At 42.0% G+C, this 21542-nt stretch overlaps 1 protein-coding gene across 1 annotated transcript in view; it reads left to right on the top strand.

Annotated features, from left to right (window-relative positions):
- Positions 1–21542, top strand: part of dntt (deoxynucleotidyltransferase, terminal) — a 194231-nt gene that overhangs the window by 49808 nt on the left and 122881 nt on the right. Inside the window, exons 5-7 of the mRNA XM_067422152.1 lie at positions 8435–8506; positions 8593–8716; positions 16974–17106. Of these exons, the coding sequence (XP_067278253.1) occupies positions 8435–8506; positions 8593–8716; positions 16974–17106 (329 nt within the window). The remainder of the gene's footprint in view (positions 1–8434; positions 8507–8592; positions 8717–16973; positions 17107–21542) is intronic.

The following is a 21542-nucleotide window of genomic DNA, read 5'->3' as shown; positions in this document are numbered from 1 at the left end:
CTCACTCACTCGCTCACACGCTCGCTCGCTCACTCACTCACTCACTCACTCACTCGCTCGCTCGCTCACTCACTCACTCACTCACTCACTCACTCACTCACTCACTCACTCACTCACTCACTCACTCACTCACTCACTCTCTAATTATGTATTGTTTGTCATTATATAGTAATAATTGAGATTTGTGTTTGTGAGTGTGCTTTTGTGTTTGTTTGACAGCTGTCTGGAGAATACAATGAAGAGCTTGTAATATAATGCGTTTTAAAAATTAAAGACAATTAGCTTTTAATAATTGAGTGACACGTGACAAAAATGCTGTAGGATTACTGACAGCATACAGTAACACATCCCATTGAAACTCTCTTGCCCTTCATAAAAAGGTCTAGTGCTTTATATTTCTTCGATGAGACTGAATTGTGTGCAGTTTAAGTTGGCTCTCATTAATAGGAAGTGTGTTTGATTGGAAAGTCAGTCATTACCGGCCACATTTACAGTGATAAATGTGATCTCAACACACTCCGAATGTGATTAATACACTGGTTGTGCTTCCTGCAGACAGAGAGACTGTAAGACAGTAAATAAAGCATCTTCACAACAGCGCCAGAGCTATGGGAGACAACGCAATGAGCATTTCATTAGACTTATTAAGCTGTAATTAACCCGGACGGTGTATGTGTGTGTGTGTATGTGTGTGTGTGCATAGATTATTTACAGTTACTGTGTTTAATCATGGCAGCTCATAGTCATAGTCAAGCTTCTCTTCAGACGCACAAAAGGTCCATATATAAACATTCACACAAAAACAAAAGAAATGAAAAACAAAATGAATCAATACAATAACACATTAAAAATCCATATAAGCATTTTCTCCAGTGTCTCCATAGCTTAGAGCTAAACCTGACAGTGCTCTGCTTAGGCATCGTTAAAACATTTATAATATCATTTTGTGAGACCTCAAGACGCTTCATAAATGTATACACCAAATTCTGAATCACCGCATTTAGTGTGGGAACATTATTTTGAACAAATAGTAAACTGGCACTTGTCCATCGAGGGATCTTGAATCGAATGCGAAGTGCATCATTATATGCAACCTGCAGCTTCCTAGCCTGCCGTGATCATCCTCAGCTCTAGTCAGAATATGAGTCTGATGCTCCATTGGGCTGTGATTATGGGGCGTTTCAACCCAACCAGGAAAGACCTCGATTGGACAGACCGACAACCAATCTGTCGTGTCTTTTCTTCTTAGCAAAGCAATAATGACCACTGACGACTTGAAAATAAAATAAACAAACTGTTTACTTAAGTTTGGGAACAGGATTACACATTGTTACAGCACACACTCTGTCTCATTTTCTTTTCTCTTCTGTGCGCGCGCTCTCACCCCCTAAGCTTTATGGGTAGACTTTTCTTAAAGCTGAACAACCTAATAAACAGCAATTCAAACTTTTTCTGTTATCATGGAAGAAAATTAATTAAACATTATATTACTACTCAAATTAATTCACAACATCCTCCCCCCAAGAACAACTGTTCATCAATTCTAATGCATCAAATCTCTAATGCATAAAGCAACTGAACGGGTCTCTTCAACACAGTCCCTGTAGATGTGCGAACAGCACAGGATCTGACTTTGCCATCTCGACCTGGAAACAGCTGTTCAATTTTTCCCAATTTCCAGGTTTGTCTCAGTGTATTGGCCTCTCCGATGAGAACAATGTCACCCATCTTCAACTCAGTACATTTCTGGGTGTTACAAGAATGTGCAGATTTCAGGTCCAGCAAATAGTCCTTTCTCCATCGATTCCACAGGTTGGTCATGAGTCGGTTCCTGTTTCTCCACCTTCTTGTCATATCCTCCTTACTCACAGTGGGATGATCATAGTCTGCAGGAAATGGTTTTGGAGGAAGTGAAGTGAGTCGGTCACCGACCAAGAAGTGTGCAGGCGTTAGTGGCTGTGGCTCGTCAAGCTCATTGTGGACAAAGGTAATGGGTCTGGAATTCAGTGTGGCCTCTACTTCGGCAAGGATCGTAGACATTTCTTCAAAGGTGAGTGATGCTCTTCTTAGCACCTTCCTCAGGCTCGTTTTCACAGACCTTACAAGCCTCTCACAAAATCCACCCCACCAGGCTGCTCGTTCTACAATGAAACGCCAAGTGATGCCTTTCCCTGAGAAGTATTCCAGAATTTGTGGCTCTTTGATGGCTTTCCACAGCTCACTAAGGTCTTGGTTCGCTCTCTTAAAAGTTTTGGCATTGTCTGAATAGATGACTTTACAAAGCCCTCTTCTAGAAACAAATCGCTTGAGGGCTAACAGGAAACTTTCAGTTGACTGACTGGAAACCAGCTCCAAATGCACTGCTCTAGTGACGGCACTTGTGAACAGAGCAATATAAGCCTTGCATAGCACACGATCTTTCTTCACATACAGCGGACCTGCAAAGTCTATGCCAGTTACTTCAAATGGAGGGGTCTCTATTATTCTGTCTCGTGGTAAAGGAGCAGTGTCCTGTTGTGCGGGCTTTGCTTTAAATCTTTTGCACACAGTACATTTTGACAGAATACCTTTCACGATTTGTCTGCCTCTCAAAATCCAGTATTTGCTTCTGATTTGTACTAGTGTGTCTCTCAGACCGGAATTCATGATAAATTCATGGTTGTGCTGAACCAGCAGCTCACAATATTTGTCTTTGTTGGGCAGAATCCACGGATGTTTTTCTCTGTAACTAAAATCTGATTGTTGCAGTCTGCCTCCAACACGAAGCAATCCATCTTCATCAAGGGAAGGTTTTAGGTCTCTGATTTTTGAATCTGAGTTCAGGGGCTTACCAGCCTTTAGCAAATTAATCTCATGACTAAAACTGATATCTTGTGTCACTTTTATCCAGTACTTCTCAGCCTCAAACATTTCATCAACAGTCAACTCGCCTCGTCTCTTGAAACGTGAACTTGCATTGTGCACAAACCGTTTGATCCAAGCAGTGACTCGCACCACTGTTTTCAGCTTGCTGTACTTTAGTAAATCCAGCACAAGTTCATCCCCCTTTGGTCGCTGCTACTGATCTGCATAGTTATCTGCTGACTTTGTTTAAGCTCACTAGTCACATCGCTTTCCTCCAGCAGATTTGGCGCAGTCAGAAATGAAGGTCCTTTCCACCACAGATCAGTTTCCTTCAGGTTAGCTACAGTCTGACCTCTGGTGGGGAGGTCTGCAGGATTGAACTTGCCTTTACAGTGATGCCACGATGCAGGGTCGGTTAAAGACTGGATTTCGGACACTCGGTTTGACACAAACTGTTTCCATTTGTAAGCTGGACTGCGAATCCACTGCAACACAATCATCGAATCTGTCCACATGTGAACTTGATGGAGCTCCATATTCAGCGGCTTTAACAGACTGTTTCCTAGTCTTGCTCCAATCACCGCTCCCATCAGCTCAAGACGGGGCAGTGATATCTTCTTCAGGGGGGCTACCCTGGACTTTGAAGCGACAAGGCATGTAGTTTTTGCTCCATCGTCCGCTACTCGCAGCAGGTAGGCAACAGTACTATAAGCTTTCTCGCTTGCATCACAAAACACGTGAAGCTGTTGTGCATCGTGTCTGTGCTCAGATTTTATTCCATACCAACGAGGAATGCTTAGGTGGTGGATCTGTGGAAGTTCTGAACACCATCCTTGCATTCTTGTGTAAGATCTGTGGGCAGTTCCTCGTCCCATCCAAGGCCTCGTATCCACATCTCTTGGAAAAGGCATTTCACACGCACAGTGAATGGGGCAAGAAAGCCTATTGGGTCGAATATGCGAGCAGAGAGCTTTAGAACACTTCTTTTAGTATTCTGTCTTTTAGCTACAGCATCCAGCAATGCAGTCAGATCAAAGACGAAATCATCTGCTTCAGTTCTCCACACTAAGCCTAGTACCTTCAGCACAGATCCATGCATTTTTGTCTCCTCCGCAAGTTCACTCATTGCTGTCTTCCATTTCTCCTTCAATCCAGCAGTTGGGTGTCCAGCTGCAGACATAATCTTTCTTGCACCGGATGATATGGTGAAAGCATTTTCAACGTTACTTGCACTTGAGATGAAGTTGTCCACATAAAGCGATTCTTTTATTGTCTTCACTACCTCAGGAAGTTGGGCTTCATATCCCTTTAGATGCTTTCTCACTGTAGCTGCCAGGAGGAATGGGCTGGGGGATGTCACATGCCTGTCCTGTCTTGTGTGCACATGTGGGTTTTGTCATTCTGAGCATGTGCTTGTGTACTGTCTACGTCTTCTGTTCCCCTGTGACTTCTATGTGGTATGTGTTCAGTTTCAGTTTATGTATTTTCTAGTTATGTTTTCCCCGCTCGTGGGTTTTGTTTTGCATTTATGTTTTATTTGTTATTAATAAATATTATTCTTCTTGCACTTGAGTCCTCGCACCCATTCCTTTGTCTGTGACGTGACAGGGACACTCCAAACACCACTCTCGTCATCCGTAGCACACGCTGCTTCTCGCCTGTGTCTTCATGGGGTGGTGAAGTGAGCCAGAGGAATCGCACAGCGTCTCTGTCCTTCTCGGCAAGAGAAATCTGCAAGAAGGCCTTCTTGATGTCTGCAGTAAATGCCATCTCATTCAGTCTGAATTTGATTAATATGCCGAGCAGATCTGGATTCAGGTTAGGGCCAGTTAGTAAACAGTCATTTAGTGATGGAGAGCCAGGGTCATGTGATGAGGCATCAAACACCACTCTCAGCTTTGTAGTTACCTTGTCTTCGCGGAGAACAGCATGATGAGGCATGTAGTACTTCACAGCGGTTGGAGATGAGCTGTCCTCCTGCACGTCTTCGTCGATGCCCTGCTCTAGGTAATCATTCATAACTTCGTTGTATCTGTGATACAGCACTACATCTGACTGCAACTTTCTTTTAAGTCCTTCAACAAATCTTTTCTTTGCAATTTTGTAATTATCTGAGAGTTCTGGTTTATCAGGTCGCCATGGCAGCTCAATTTCATATCGCCCGTTCTTGAACCGAGTTGTTTTTTCAAACATGTTAAGAGCTTCCTCTTCTTCAGGGCTGTCAGCCTGCTGCATGGTAATGCCAAGGGACTCTATTTCCCAGAAGGTTTTCAGACATTCTGAGACCAGCGTGTCTTCATTTATCTGTACGTGCATGAATGCTGTGTCAGAAACACTGGACATTGTGACTGGGCCCTGCACTGACCATCCAAAAATGCTCTCAATGGCCACAAGAGCATCCGTGATTCTCTCTACTTGGCCTGACTATATTCCAATAATAATCTGCACCAATCAACATTGACAACTCTGTATCACAAGTGCTAGGGTCTGGGTAGTCTGCCAGCTGCAAGCCTTTTCGTTTTAGCTCTGCTTGGATGTGCTCACCTGGGATCTTCATCACTGCGGTGCATACTTGTGGGGTCTCGAGTGCCTCTACTTCAACCTTCTGCTCTTTGTTCCAGATGTTCTGCAGAATTACCTTCACTGTGTTGCGTCTCGATGTTACTGGTGCTGCAGAGCCAAACGTATGAAGTGTGAAAGTTTCTTGCTTTATCACAGGTAATTTTAAAGCTCTTACTGTACTCTCACTGATGAAGCTTCTCTGACTGCCTCCATCCAGTAGACAGCGAATGCTTTTACGTCCGCCAGGTCCTTCTGCCCATGCTCTCACAGTCTGAAGCAGCACAGTGTTGTTCTGTTTAGAGGGCTGCATCTTTACCGAATGTGAAGCAAATGAAGACACTACATGGTCACAGTTGTCAGTGTCTGATGTGTGTGTTTCTCCTTTCTCACACATAGCAACATGATGTCTGCCTCCACATTTGTTACAGCACACTTTTGCCTTACAGAATCTTGCAATGTGCTTTGGGCCAAGACAGACAAAGCATCGTCCCATTTTCATCAGTTTTTCTTTCCGTGCAGCAATTTCAGTTTCCGGACACAGTTCTGTTTTGTGTGTGGCACTGTCACAGAAAAGGCAGTTCTGAATTCTTTGACTGCTGGTTTGCAGTACTGCAGCTGATGGCATGTGATGCCTTTTCTGTTTCATTTCAATTGAAGTGTCTGGTCTTTTAAATGGTTTGTGATAGCTCTGGATGTCTTTGGAATTACCTGGCTTAATCAGTTGCATGGCTCTTTCTCTGCTCAAAATCTCTTTTTGCAGGAATTCCATAACTTCTGAGACCTTCCATTCATCACTGGTTCCTCTTTGACGACTGTACTGGAGAGCAATGTCATCTGGAATCATCTGTAGCAGAACAGGACATAACAGGCTGGCGTAAGCCTCTGACGCAACACCCAGCGATTCTAAACTACGGATCTGAACTTCACACTCATCGTAAAGTTGTCTCAGAGCACTGACATCGTGTGATTTCTTTACTGGGCAGAGATTCAACAGTTTTGTCATGTGTGCATTGATCAGTAGATCCTTCCTTCCGAACCGGTTTTGCAGCAGATCGATCGCGTGATCGTAATTGCCGTCTGTCATCATCAGTCCCGCTATTGCCTTTGAAGCAGCGCCAGTCAGATATGTCTTCAAATAATTAAACTTCTCCGTTTTGCTCAGCGGGTCGTTTTTTGTGAATAACGGTTTCGTACTGATTCCAAAAGTCTTGCCACAAGCTAATGTCACCGTTGAACTTGCTGATAAATTAACTTGGGTAACTGTTTGTCTGCCCGGCAACCGATCTCTGTCACTCGGTCTGCTGCTTTCTCGGTCTCTCTGCATCAGTTGCATGTGTTGCCAAGTCCATGTTTTTTTTCCGCGGGTTGTTTTCTATGTCCGCGGCTTGAAGCGACTATTATGTGATATATAGACCCATGAGTGCGAATTTTAGCAGCAACCATGCCAAAATAACACACACTTTACCCCCCAAACACCTTTTTTTTTCTGGAGAACCCCCCGAAAAGCTATTGTTTAGGGCTAGTAGTTTGCAGGTTTTGTTGGAAAACTTGGCAACCCTGTCTTCACGTGCGCTGGAATAAACAACCTTTGCCGGTGTTGTAAAAAAATAAAATAATTTACTGATACACAGAGCACTTACCCAACATGATCATCATTTCTGAGAGAAATTGTGAAGGTGATGCAGATACAAACTCTCCGCTCTCCGTTTAGGATTCGAACAAATATAATCCAAGCGCCTTTGATGACGTGATGATTACGTTACTGTTGATCATCTTTCCGTCATCTTCTAAAGCCCGCCCTGATGATCTCATTGGTCCGAGCAGTTTCTGTTCGGGGATAATTACTCCTCTACGGAGCGAGGCCAGACCGAACTGCCCAACCTAAACATTTTGTGGGCGGGGCTAAGTTCAGCTGGCATCCAGGCTAACAGCTTCCTGTATTTACTTTTACTGTAACTGCACCACAAGTGGGCAGTGTAGAGCGGAGTACAGTAAGCTTTGAACAGACACACTTTTACCTTATTTGAACACATGTGAAATTTGTGTGCCAACATATTTGCTTGTGCATACAATTTACAATACTGTCTTTGAATGCCGTCATCGTCAAAGAACTCACTCTTAAAAATGTGACCAAGATATTTCACCTTTTCCACCACAGCAAGCTTCTCTCCAGAAGTTTAAAACACAGGAAACACAGACTTAATATTCTCTTTTGTTCTTACAACCTTTTTCTAATCTCTTCTTAGAGTTATAGGTTTAGTTATACACTACTGTGCATGTCCAGAAAGGGAATAAAAACATCATCACAGTAGTCCATATGAGACATCAGTGGGTTAATTAGAGTCTCTTGAAGCATCCAAAATACATTTGGGTCCAAAAATAACAAAAACTACGACTTTATTCAGCATTGTCTTCTCTTCTGGGTTTGTTTTCAATCCTCAGATAAAGATTCAAACGGTTATGAATCAGCGAATTGATTCATGATTCGGATCGCCAATGTCACGTGATTTCAGCAGTTTGACACGCGATCCGAATCATGAATCAATTCACTGATTCATAACCGTTTGAATTTTCATTTGAGGATTGAAAACAAACTCGGAAGAGAAGACAATGCTGAATAAAGTCGTAGTTTTTGTTATTTTTGGACCCAAATGTATTTCCGATGCTTCAAGAGACTCTAATTAACCCACTGATGTCTCATATGGACTACTGTGATGATGTTTTTATTCCCTTTCTGGACATGGACAGTATAGTGTGCATACACCGGACTAAATATAAAATATCTTAAACTGTGTCTGAAGATGAACGGAGGTCTTATGGGTGTGGAGCGACATTGGGGTGAGGAGTTAATGACATTTCATTTTTTGGGTGAACTAACCTTTTAAACTAGATGTCGTAACGTTCTCCATAGTCAGAACAGACTCTTAGCAAGCATATAAATATAAACATGTTGAGCTGGATTAAGCTGTTTGTGCCTAACGGCGGCAGATAACAATCTGTGCATCTGTCTCCATCTTTATCTGCGCAGGAGATCTTCGACTGTGGATCATCCTCCAGAGCTCAAGAGATCCTGAATGACGACAGGTACCGAACTATGAAGGTAAAGTGCATCTCTCCAGGACTTCCGAGCTTAGCAGGTGTATGCATGTGTGTGTGTTCATGTGTGTGTTCATGTTTGTGTCTCAGTTGTTCAGCAGTGTCTTTGGGGTCGGACCCAGAACCGCAGAGAGCTGGTACTGTAGAGGACTGCGGACGTTTGAACAGGTTCTGAGTGAACCCAGTATCAGACTGAACCGCATGCAGACCGCAGGTACACAGAGGAGTTCAGACTGCAACAGTGGTGGAATTATTTGTCATATCTATTAACACACTCACTTACACTCACACATTCGCGCACGCACACACACACACACACTGACTCTCACTCACATTCACACACACACACACACGCACTCACTCGCACACACTCGCACTCACTCGCTCACTCGCTCACTCACTCACTCACTCACTCACTCACTCACTCGCACACTCGCACACTCGCTCACTCGCTCACTCGCTCACTCGCTCACTCTCACACACTCGCTCACTCGCTCACTCGCTCACTCACTCGCTCACACACTCACTCACTCACTCACTCACTCACTCACTCACTCACTCACTCACTCACTCACTCACTCACTCACTCACTCACTCACTCACTCACTCACTCACTCACTCACACACACACACACTCACTCACTCACTCACTCACACACTCACACACTCACTCACTCACTCGCTCACTCACACACACACACGCTCGCTCGCTCGCTCACACGCTCACTCACGCACTCACTCACTCACTCACTCACTCACACACTCACTCATTCACTCACTCACTCACTCGCTCACTCACTCACTCACTCACTCACTCACTCACTCACTCACTCACTCACTCACTCACTCACTCACTCACTCACTCACACACACACACACACACACACACACACACACACACACACACACACACACACACACACTGACTCTCACTCACATTCGCACTCACTCGCACACACACGCACACACACGCACTCACTCGCACACACTCGCACATACTCGCACTCACTCGCACACACACGCACTCACTCGCACACACACGCACACACGCACTCACTCGCACACACTCGCACTCACTCACTCACTCACTCACTCACTCACTCACACACACACACACACACACACACTGACTCTCACTCACATTCGCACACACTCGCACTCACTCACACTCACTCACACACTCACTCACTCACTCACTCACTCACTCACTCACTCACTCACACTCACACTCACTCACTCACTCACTCACTCGCTCACACACTCACTCACTCACTCACTCACTCACTCACTCACTCACTCACTCACTCACTCACTCACTCACTCACTCACTCACTCACTCACTCACTCACTCACTCACTCACTCACACACACACTCACACACACACACACACTCACTCACGCATTCATACACACACTCACTCCGACACACACACACACTGTGACCAATTTCGAAATATAAATACATTTTAATGTTGGTTATAATTACTTATGAAAAGACATGATGCATTATTATGCACATTATGAACACCTTTATAATGCATTATACATAAGTGCTTTAAGTAAAGTGTTACCAACGTTTTTAATTATTTAAAAAAACAGTACATTTATAATCACTTTTTTCTTATTTAAAGAAGTTAAGTTAAAGACACTATTGAGTAGCCTGCCGTGGTCATTCTCAGCTCTAGTCAGAATATGAGTCTGATGCTCCATTGGGCTGTGATTATGGGGCGTGTTTCAACCGAATCAGGAAAGACCTCAATTGGACAGACCGACAACCAATCAGAGCAGCGGAGCGACGCATTGTCAAATGTCAACAGAGCTCAACTGCACTGTGTTGCCAAGTCCGCGTTTTTTTCCGTGGGTTGTTTTCTATGTCCGCGGGTTGAAGCGACTATTATGTGATATATAGACCCATGAGCGCGAATTTTAGCAGCAACCTTGCCAAAATAACACACACTTTACCCCCGAACACCATTTTTTCCCCAGAGATCCCCCCGAGAAGCTATTGTTTAGGGCTAGTAGTTGGCAGGTTTTGTCGTAAAAACTGTCTGCACGCGCGCTGGAATAAACGATCTTTGCCGGTGTTGTAAAAAAATAAAATAATTTACTGATACACAGAGTACTTACCCAACATGATCATCATTTCTGAGAGAAATAGTGAAGGTGATGCAGATACAAACAAGCTCTCCGTTTAGGATTCAAACAAATATAACCCAAGCCCCTTTGATGACGTGATGATTACGTTACTGTTGATCATCTGTCCGTCGTCGTCTAAAGCCCGCCCTGATGATCTCATTGGTCAGTTACTGTTCGGGGATAATCACTCCTCTACGGAGCGAGTCCAGACAGAACTGCCCGACCTAAAAATGTTGTGGGCATCCAGGCTAACTATTGAGAGCCAAATGTTTAAAATGCAATGTGCATAATAAAATATAATAATTCATATATATAATCACATATTGAATCGGCAGATAAATATCATTGTAATATAGAAATCACAGCCCTATATTTACTTGTTACTCTAAAGTATTTCCAGGAATACAATGTTTTTACTGCGCTCATAAAAATTCACCAGAGTATGTGTTCAAAACAATATACGGTGGATTTGGGTTAGTTGGAACACGTTTTGGAGAAAAGAGTCCCAGTTAAAGGGTTAGTTCACCAAAAATTACTTACCCAAATGATGAGAATAGTTTTTGTGCGCATAAAAAAAAAAAATAACGTCTTATATAGTGATGGCCGATTTCAAAACAAAGCTTTGAACCGTTATGAATCAGTGAATCGATTCATGATTCGGATCGCGTGTCAAACTGCTGAAATCACGTGACTTTGGCGATCCGAATCATGAATCGATTCGCTGATTCATAACGGTTCAAAGCTTTGTTTTGAAATCGGCCATCACTATATAAGTCGTTATTTAGTTTTTTTTGCGCACAAAAACTATTCTCATCTCTTCATAAATGATTGTAGAGCCGCTGTAGTGAGATGGGCTTTGTAACGACGTCTTTAGTGCCTTTATGGGTCTTGAGAGAGGAAATGACATTGGTGTCAATGAAGGCCTTTCTGAGCCATCGAGCCATCTTTCACATGCCTGTCCGGTCTTGTGTGCACACATGTGGGTTTTGCCATTGTGCTTCTGTCATTGTCTGATCCCTCCCCCTTGTTATGTAATTAGTGTTTGATTTCTCCCACCTGTGTTCCCTCTGCCTCACTTGTTCCCTTTTATAAGCTCCTTTGCTGCGTCCCAATTCGCCCAATTCTGCGTCCCAAATCTACGTCCTAAAAGTATGTACTCTTTTTGTGAAGAAAAGGTATATACTTTTGAGTGTGTAGCAGAAAATTATGCAAGCTTTGGGACAAACTACTTGTGTTTGTCCGTCTTTGTCGGATTGTTGTGATGTCTACGTCTCCCGGTTTCCCGCTTTGGTATGTTTTCAGTTCGTTTTGTTATTTCTATTTATGTTGCCCCCTCGTGGGTTTTGTTTTGACTTTATGTTTTATTTTTAAATAAATTATCATTTCTCTGCCCTTGAGTCCTCACATCAGTTTTCTTTGTGTTAAACTTCTGTGTCTGAAGATGAACAGGTGTCCAACCACATAAGGATAAGTAATTCATGACAGAATTTTCCTTTTGGTTGAACTAACCCTTTAACCATCTTACTGCAGGTTCTGGAGTTTAGGCCTTCTTAGTACAGTCCTTTTTTCTAGATGTGTTTGAGTTTATTTAAGCCAGACCTCCCTCTCTTTCAGTGTAGACTTGATAAATGTTCCTGCCAAACCACAGTCATCAGTTGCTGGTCATTTTCATGCAGCCGTCGGCCTCTGACTGTGTGTGTGTGTGTGTGGGACCGAGGGCTTCTGAGCCGCTGAAATCACAGTGTTTACCGTATGCTCTCTGCTTCGCTTCTCACGTCTGTCCGTCCTCCGCAGCGCTGTCATGTCTGGGAGTGTTGTACAGCAAAACCTCCTGGAATATAAATATGCTTATCAATGAGTCTGGTTCCGGTGCATCACACTCGGTGTTAAAACCTGTGGGAAAATGCGAGAGTTACACATTCAGAGCTCATCAATCAGGCTGGGAAAAGGCCAGCCGTGTTCCCGCTGTCATCTCGCCCATGAATTATGATATGATTTTATTGTTACCTTTAAAAAGCGAGTGCCTCACCTGACCCGTTGTTTTATGGCCTCGAGTCTTAACGTGGATACACGATGAAGGGTTGTGTTGTTAATTACTGAAAATCTACTGTAAGAGGAAACGTTTAATGAGGCAGGGATTGTTTCCCAACTCGCATCGCTACTATTTTTCAGTCGTCAGGCCTCGTAATTTTTCCGCCCCTGTCTTCAGGCGCTCATTTACGACCTGCTGATCTATAAACAACACGCTGGCTTCAAACAATTATGCAGATTTGGTTTGGGAGATTTCCAGTCTTGTTGGAGGCGGTGCAGGCGCTCTCTTGTTGGAAAAGGTCTCGGTGTTGGTAGTGATTTCTCTGGCTCTGTGTGTGTGTGGTGGCTCTGTTGTGAAGTACTAACTTATGCAAAACACAAAGGATGAAAACCAGTGTACAACTTCAGAATGTCATAAATAGCAGCACGCAACAGGCTCCACTCGCGAAGCGTTATGAATAGTGTAATTGAATTATTGAAATGGCACGGATGCATTAAATTGATGACAAGTGAGACATTTTTAATGTTACAAAATATTCTTTTTCAAATAAATGCTGTTCTTTTGAACTTTTTATTCATCAATGAATCCTGAAAATATGAATATTCCACACAAATATTATGTTTTCACCACTGATAATTATTAATAATAATCCTAAATGTGTGTTGATCATCAGATCCTCATCTGAGAATGATTAGTGAAGGATCATGTGACACTGAAGACTGGAGTAATGATGATAAATTCAGCTTTGATCACAGGAATAAATCACACTTTACTATATATTCACATAGAAAACAGATGATTTACATTATAATAATATTTCACAATTTTCACTGTATTTTTGATCAAATAAATGCAGCTTTGGTGAGCAGAAGAGACTGTTTTCTAAAACATTATAAAATCTTGCCAACCACAGACTGTGTAGACCATAAGAATAACTATATACTTATATATTGGTCTCTCTTCTGAATTTGCTTCACCGTCACGTCATCCTCAATAAACCCGTCTCCGGCCCAATAACTCCGATCTTTCAAATATTCTTGTGTAATCGACGCGCCATCCTAAATGAACCCGTCTCTTGCGTGATACCCAAAATTTTGAAAATTCCTATCTAATATGATTTATGACTTGCAGGGTTGGCAGAATAATAATTATACACTGTTTATTAATAGGCCAGAGGAGACCTGAGTCTGGTTTCTTCAAGGTTTATTTTTCTCCATCATGCCCTGATGGAGTTTTGGTTCCTTTGGTCGCCTTTGGCTTGGCTTGCTCAGTTGGGGACACTAAAATTATGATCCAAGTTATTCAACTAAATATACAAATTAAATTGATTAATTAGGTCATATTTAATTCTATAAACTATCCAAATCAAATTTTGTTGCAATATTATCCTGTTTAACACTGTGAAGCTGCTTTGAAACAATCGTCATTGTAAAAGCACGATATAAATAAAGCTGATTGATATTTTAGCCGTATTACAAAGTATTAATTTAAATGCAAATATATAACTGTTTTGAGAAATTTATGTTTCGACTGATTGATGGATCTCATTCCATGATTTTGGGTGATGTACATTTTACATTTACTTTAAATGCCTTTGGCAGATGCTTTTATCCAGAGCACTTGAGTCTGTCACTCAAAGTGCTTTATCACAAAAAAAATCATTTTCTCTATGGAGAAATTAATGTGATTTTTACTTGTGACATCTGTCGGCTGTGCTCTGTTAAGTGTGACAGCAGGACAGAGAAGGAGATTAGATATTAAAAAGCAGATCAAACAAGCCAAGATGAAAACCAGGAAGTTTTACTCTATATTGGTCTTTAACACTTATAAAGAAGATTTCTGGACATGTACCATACTCTAGAATCATATTTAGATTTTATGCATGTGCCATGCTGTTCTTTAAGGTAAATACCATAGTCATGGTATGCTTCATACACCAGTCAGGCATAACATTATGACAGGTGAAGTGAATAACACTGATGATCTCTTCATCACGGCTCCTGTTAGTGGGTGGGATATATTAGGCAGCAAGTGAACATTTTGTCCTCAGAGTTGATGTGTGTGAAGCAGGAGAAATGGGCAAGCGGAAGGATTTGAGCGAGTTTGACAAGGGCCAAATTGTGATGGCTTGACGACTGGGTCAGAGCATCTCCAAAACTGCAGCTCTTGTGGGCTGTTCCCGGTCTGCAGTGGTCAGTATCTATCAAAAGTGCTCCAAGGAAGGAGCTGGCTGACCCCTGACCCCGCCGAAAGCACCAACAGTGGCACGTGAGCATCAGAACTGGACCACAGAGCAATGGAAGAAGGTGGCCTTTATAATGTGCTGCTGCTGTGGCTGGATGTGCAAATGTTTGGGCTTTGTTTCTGTTTGATAGAATTTTATATATCTATTAAAATACTGATATTTTGCTCTCCTCCCTGAACGTCCTGCTGCCCTGTATCCCACTCTCTCATTGGCTGTCGGTGTAATTTTCAGTCAGAACGCAGTTCACACAGCAGGAGTTTCAATCGCCGACAGGTCCAGATATTTAGCATGCCAAATATCTCACCGGCGTCGGCGACTCGTCGGCGATTCTCTCTGATCGCGTCTTTGATCATTCACACTGCGTGATTGTCACTCGCGTGCACGAGCACCGATTTGTCCGTGATCTCGGGCATTTGTCGGCGATTTCGCAAAACCTGTCGGCGACTCAAAATCGGGGCAAAAATCGGGCAGTGTGAACTACACAACACTTTACATCAGTGGGGTCGGTGTAGAAAGGATTCCAGCCTTCAGGTTCTTGGGTACGAACATAGCTAAGGATCTCACCAGGGTCAAAAAAGCACAACACCGACTTTATTTCTTGGGGATTCTCAGGAAGAGCCACCTACAAGAGCAGCTGCTAGTGTCCTTCTATTGCAGTTCCACTGAGAGTGTGTAATTTACAGTATCTCTACCTGGTATGCCAGCAGCTCAGCGGCAGATCAAAAAGCTCTCCAGGGGTTATCAATTCAGCACAATGTTTAAAAAAAAAAAAACATTGACTGCTCTCTGCCTTCCCTAAAGGGTCTTTAGACTGTACGCTATGTATTTTAAAGAATCCGTTCCACAATGAACATCATTTGTTTGACACACACACACACACACACACACACACACACACACACACACACACACACACACACACACACACACACACACACACACACACACACACACACACACACACACACACACACACACACACACACACACACACACACAGACACATGTTTTGTTTACGTTCTGTTGTACTTACCTCTTTTGTTTATTGTGTGCAATATTAGACTATTCTCCTGGCTGTACTGTTTTTGTGTGTGTTATGTTGTATTGTTTATGGCATATAGATGTTTTAGCTGCACTAAGTATATGTGACTGCACTGGAAGGATTGCTTAAATTTTCCTGTACCTGCAAAGTGACAAAAAAGAATCTTGAGCAGGATAATGCGCTCTCTCACAAAGCACAAATGCTTCAGGAATGGTTTGAGGAGCACAACAACAAATTTGAGGCGTTGACTCGGCCTCCAAATTCCCCAGATCTCAATCCAATCGAGCATCTGTGGGATGAGCTGAACAAACAAGTGCGACCCCACCTCGCAACCAACACAGTATTAGGAAAGTGGTCATAATGTTATGCCTGATCGGTGTATATTTACCATATATTCAATTTTGTAAGTGAAAGAAGGTTAAGCATACTGGGACGTGTGCGAGGTCTCAAGAGGAAGTGAGCTCTGTAATTAATATTTCTCATGCAAACCACTAGTGAGAGACACGTTACAAATAGAAAATGTGCTAATCCATTCTCTATTCTCTTTAAAGAGGCTCGGTGCTGAAACGGCACTATTAAATCATTTCTAATGGTGTATAACTATCCAGAACAGCATGAAAGTAAGTGTGTGCGTCACATTTGTAGACAGTATTAAACTCTGAGGAACTCTAATTTGAGAATTACCCATAATTAACAGTAAGGTTGCGAAGTCAACCAATGTTAGTTATGTGATGAAACCTCTAAACTGTAATCTAACCAATTTAGGCCCAAATGTAAGATTTATGTGTTTGGATTGCATCTTAATGTGAAGACTGGTGTGTGTTATTTCACATGATCTTGATAATTAGTTAATTCTGAACACAGCCACGTACCGCATAAAAATAGCATCTTAGCATCATGGTGGAGAGTTTTCACAAGTAAACACTTCTCACATTTTCTGTAAAAATCTAGTTTGTGCAACACTTGTTGGGTGTTTGTCATTCAGTCTTGTATTCATCCGCTCTCCTCTCGTCCAGGGTTCTTGTTCTATGAGGACATCAGTAAGCCGGTGAGCAGGACAGAGGCCAACGCATTGAAGATTATAGTGGAGGAAGCCGTTATCTGTGTCAACCCGCACGCCACCGTCAGCATTACAGGAGGATTCCGCAGGTGAGACCCGAGTCCCTATTAGTGCTTTGTGCCTGACTGTGTTAGTTCAGTGGTGTCACTGTGTGTTATTAATGGAACAACATTTCTGTCATGACAACTCTCAGAGTGTTTGGCATGATAATGAAAATGACAATGTTGATATGTTTGGTCTTGGTGGAATATATCTGCTACATTGCTGCTGCGGTTATTGGTTATTGCTGCTGCGGTTATTGGTTATTGATGCTGTGGTTATTAGTTATTGCTGCTGCGGTTATTGGTTATTGATGCTGTGGTTATTGGTTATTGATGCTGTGGTTATTGGTTATTGATGCTGTGGTTACTGGTTATTGTTGCTGCTGTGGTTATTGGTTATTGCTACTGCGGTTATTGGTTATTGCTGCTGCGGTTATTGGTTATTGCTGCTGCGGTTATTGGTTATTGATGCTGTGGTTATTGGTTATTGTTGCTGCTATGGTTATTGGTTATTGCTGCTGCGGTTATTGGTTATTGATGCTGTGGTTATTGGTTATTGCTGCTGTGGTTATTGGTTATTGTTGCTGCTGTTGGTTATTGCTGCTGTGGTTATTGGTTATTGTTGCTGCTGCTGGTTATTGCTGCTGTGGTTATTGTTGCTGCTGTTGGTTATTGCTGCTGCGGTTTTTGGTTATTGTTGCTGCAGTTATTGGTAATTGCTGCTGCGGTTATTGGTTATTGTTGCTGCTGTTGGTTATTGCTGCTGCGGTTATTAGTTATTGTTGCTACTGTTGGTTATTCCTGCTGCAGTTATTGGTTATTGTTGCTGCTGTTGGTTATTCCTGCTGCGGTTATTGGTTATTGCTGCTGCGGTTATTGTTGCTGCTGTTGGTTATTGCTGCTGCGGTTATTGGTTATTGCTGCTGCGGTTATTGTTGCTGCTGTTAGTTATTGCTGCTGCGGTTATTGGTTGTTGCTGCTGCGTTTATTGGTTATTGTTGCTGCGGTTATTGGTTATTGTTGCTGCTGTTGGTTATTCCTGCTACGGTTATTGGTTATTGCTGCTGTGGTTATTGGTTACTGTTGCTGCTGTTGGTTATTGCTGCTGCGGTTATTGGTTATTTCTGCTGTGGTTATTGTTGCTGCTGTTGGTTATTGCTGCTGCGGTTATTGGTTATTGCTGCTGCAGTTATTAGTTATTGCTGCTGTGGTTATTGGTGTTTGCTGCTGTGGTTATTGGTTATTGCTGCTGCGGTTATTGTTGCTGCTGTTGGTTATTGCTGCTGCGGTTATTGGTTATTGCTGCTGCGGTTATTGGTTATTGCTGCTGCGGTTATTGGTTATTGCTGCTGCGGTTATTGGTTATTGTTGCTGTGGTTATTGGTTATTGTTGCTGCAGTTATTGGTTATTGCTCTGCTGTTACTGGTTATTGCTGCTGCAGTTATTGGTTATTGCTCTGCTGTTACTGGTTATTGCTGCTGCAGTTATTGGTTATTGCTGCTGCAGCTATTGGTTATTGCTCTGCTGTTACTGGTTATTGCTGCTGCAGTTATTGGTTATTGCTGCTGCAGCTATTGGTTATTGCTCTGCTGTTACTGGTTATTGCTGCTGCAGTTATTGGTTACTAGCTACTTAATTATGCGGTTATTGTTATTGTTGCTGCTGTTGGTTATTGCTGCTGCGGTTATTGGTTATTGCTGCTGCGGTTATTGGTTATTGCTGCTGCTGTTGGTTATTGCTGCTGCGGTTATTGGTTATTGTTGCTGCTGTTGGTTATTGCTGCTGCGGTTATTGGTTATTGCTGCTGCAGCTATTGGTTATTGCTCTGCTGTTACTGGTTATTGCTGCTGCAGTTATTGGTTACTAGCTACTTAATTATGCGGTTATTGTTATTGTTGCTGCTGTTGGTTATTGCTGCTGCAGTTATTGGTTATTGCTGCTGCGGTTATTGGTTATTGCTGCTGCTATTGGTTATTGCTGCTGCGGTTATTGCTGCTGCGGTTATTGGTTATTGTTGCTGCTGTTGGTTATTGCTGCTGCGGTTATTGGTTATTGCTGCTGCAGCTATTGGTTATTGCTCTGCTGTTACTGGTTATTGCTGCTGCAGTTATTGGTTACTAGCTACTTAATTATGCGGTTATTGTTATTGTTGCTGCTGTTGGTTATTGCTGCTGCAGTTATTGGTTATTGCTGCTGCGGTTATTGGTTATTGCTGCTGCGGTTATTGGTTATTTCTGCTGTGGTTATTGGTTATTGCTGCTGCAGTTATTGGTTATTGCTCTGCTGTTACTGGTTATTGCTGCTGCGGTTATTGGTTATTGCTCTGCTGTTACTGGTTATTGCTGCTGCAGTTATTGGTTATTGCTCTGCTGTTACTGGTTATTGCTGCTGCAGTTATTGGTTACTAGCTACTTAATTAATTGAATTAATAAAACAACCATATTATTTTATTTCTATGAAAGATTTCCCACAAATTTGTGTATGGCGTACTTTTGGTAGTCAAATGAAGACATAAAATATTAATTTAATGTATCTTTTAACTTAATTAAACAAACTTTTTGTCAAAAAAAGTGCTGCCCTTAATAACTGAGCTTTATAGCCTACTTTTAAAATGAAAACACGGAAGAAAAATTGTTAATGTTTTTAATTTATTTTTATTATATTAGTGTTAGAATTATTATTACACTGAGACGTATTTAAAAAACAACAACTGTATAATAGTAATATATGTGTCAAGTTAAACCGGACTTTTATTCTAATGGGTTGAGTTTGTGTGTTTAGGCAAGGCAAGGCAAGGCAAGGCAAGTTTATTTGTATAGCACATTTCATACCCAATGGCAATTCAAAGTGCTTTACATAGAAATTAATTAAAACAGTGGTAACAAATGCATGAGAAAAAAAGAATACCATATGGACGAATAAAAAATTAAAAACAAGCATCGTTTATGATGAAACGGTAAAATACTCATGAAGTCAGCATGAATGTGACTCTCAGGCTCTGGAGATGACGTTCATTCATACATTCATATAACAGCAGCGATGTAAACACTCACGACTATCATGTGCGATTCAGTGTGTGTGTGTGAGGTAAATTAAACCACCATTAATTCACAGAGACATGCAGAATTTGTATTTAAATAATGTATTTGCGGTTTAATATTCACAGACACTAGTCTATATCACCAGATGTGTTCTCAGGCACCGACATTTGGTACAGATTGATTTAATGTGAATCGGTACTCTGTAGTACCGACGTGATTCGGTCGGTGCCCTGAAAAGTACCGAGTTTGGTACCCAACCCTACTGACCCCACTGACATGCATTATACAAGCAACGGTTGGAGTTAAAAATCTTCATAGACTATTTCACAGAACTTTGTGTTTCCAGACCTTACTCTTTCATAGCTCAGCTGATGCAATGTGGTTGTGTTTAAGATGATAAAATATTCCAAAATTCTCTTTCTCTCTGGCTTTCTGTATCTCTATCATACAACTGCAATATTTTGATACTCCTGAAGAGACTGAATGTGAGGCGAGAAACATCTGATAAACGGCAAAGTTCAGCAAAAACCATTCGACACGAACCGTGTCCTGCCACAGACTTCAATCTGTCTGCGAGCTGCACACTTGTGTATTAATATCACAGGATTCCCTTCAGAATAAAATGCATATCACATTTCTACCATGTAAACATAAAAAGGTGTACCTTGAGGGTCCTTTCGTTGAGATCGTCTGTGAGAAAATGTGACCACGAGGTTATGAATCGTAATAGCATTCGCCAGACAGAAAATGCCAAACGTCCTTATTCAATCATACAGTGTTTGCCGAGCATGAATGGCTTTCTGATCAAGAACAGGGTGTGTGTTTTCTGTTTTAATCCTCTCGATCTGGTCTGTAGTGTTTTGTTTGGTGCAGTTTCTCTTTTGGTGTTTATTTGAATTATTCAGAGGAGAGCTGTCTGTAAGCCGTCTTGTTTTTGCCACTGTTGGTCCTTCAGACTCGCCGTTGGTGATGAGAATTATGGGAAGAGAGCCAATCAACTGCACTAAAACCTCCACGGACTCACCTCAACATGTTTTTTTGTGTGCTTTATAAGGAAAGGTTGCCTTTATGGTGTGTTATTTCTGGTGCATTTGATTCTGCAGGCCATGTGTTTGATGCTTAATAATGACAGTACTTTAAAGATTGATATTTTTGGAAAGTAATAATATACTGAATAAGTTCAGTGCACAAATTCCAGCTGCTTTTATGTCTGTTTTGTTGTGATATTGTGCCGTTGTTCCCAGATAACATGGTCCTGACACTCAGATAAGCGAGTTAAAGTGAAAACGGCGCTATCGCTGTGCACCTTGTCAGTAATCTGGTGTATCTTGTCAGTAGTGGCTTATTTCAGGCTTATTTGCTTTATAAATCTTACTGATGTGTTCTTGGCGGATGAGAGATATTATTAGCTCGGGTGGAACAGATGCCACAGCCGCACGTCT

This window comes from Pseudorasbora parva, chromosome 17, assembly GCF_024679245.1.
Source record: "Pseudorasbora parva isolate DD20220531a chromosome 17, ASM2467924v1, whole genome shotgun sequence".
NCBI lineage: Eukaryota > Metazoa > Chordata > Actinopteri > Cypriniformes > Gobionidae > Pseudorasbora > Pseudorasbora parva.
This window is presented reverse-complemented; position numbering and strand designations above follow the sequence as displayed.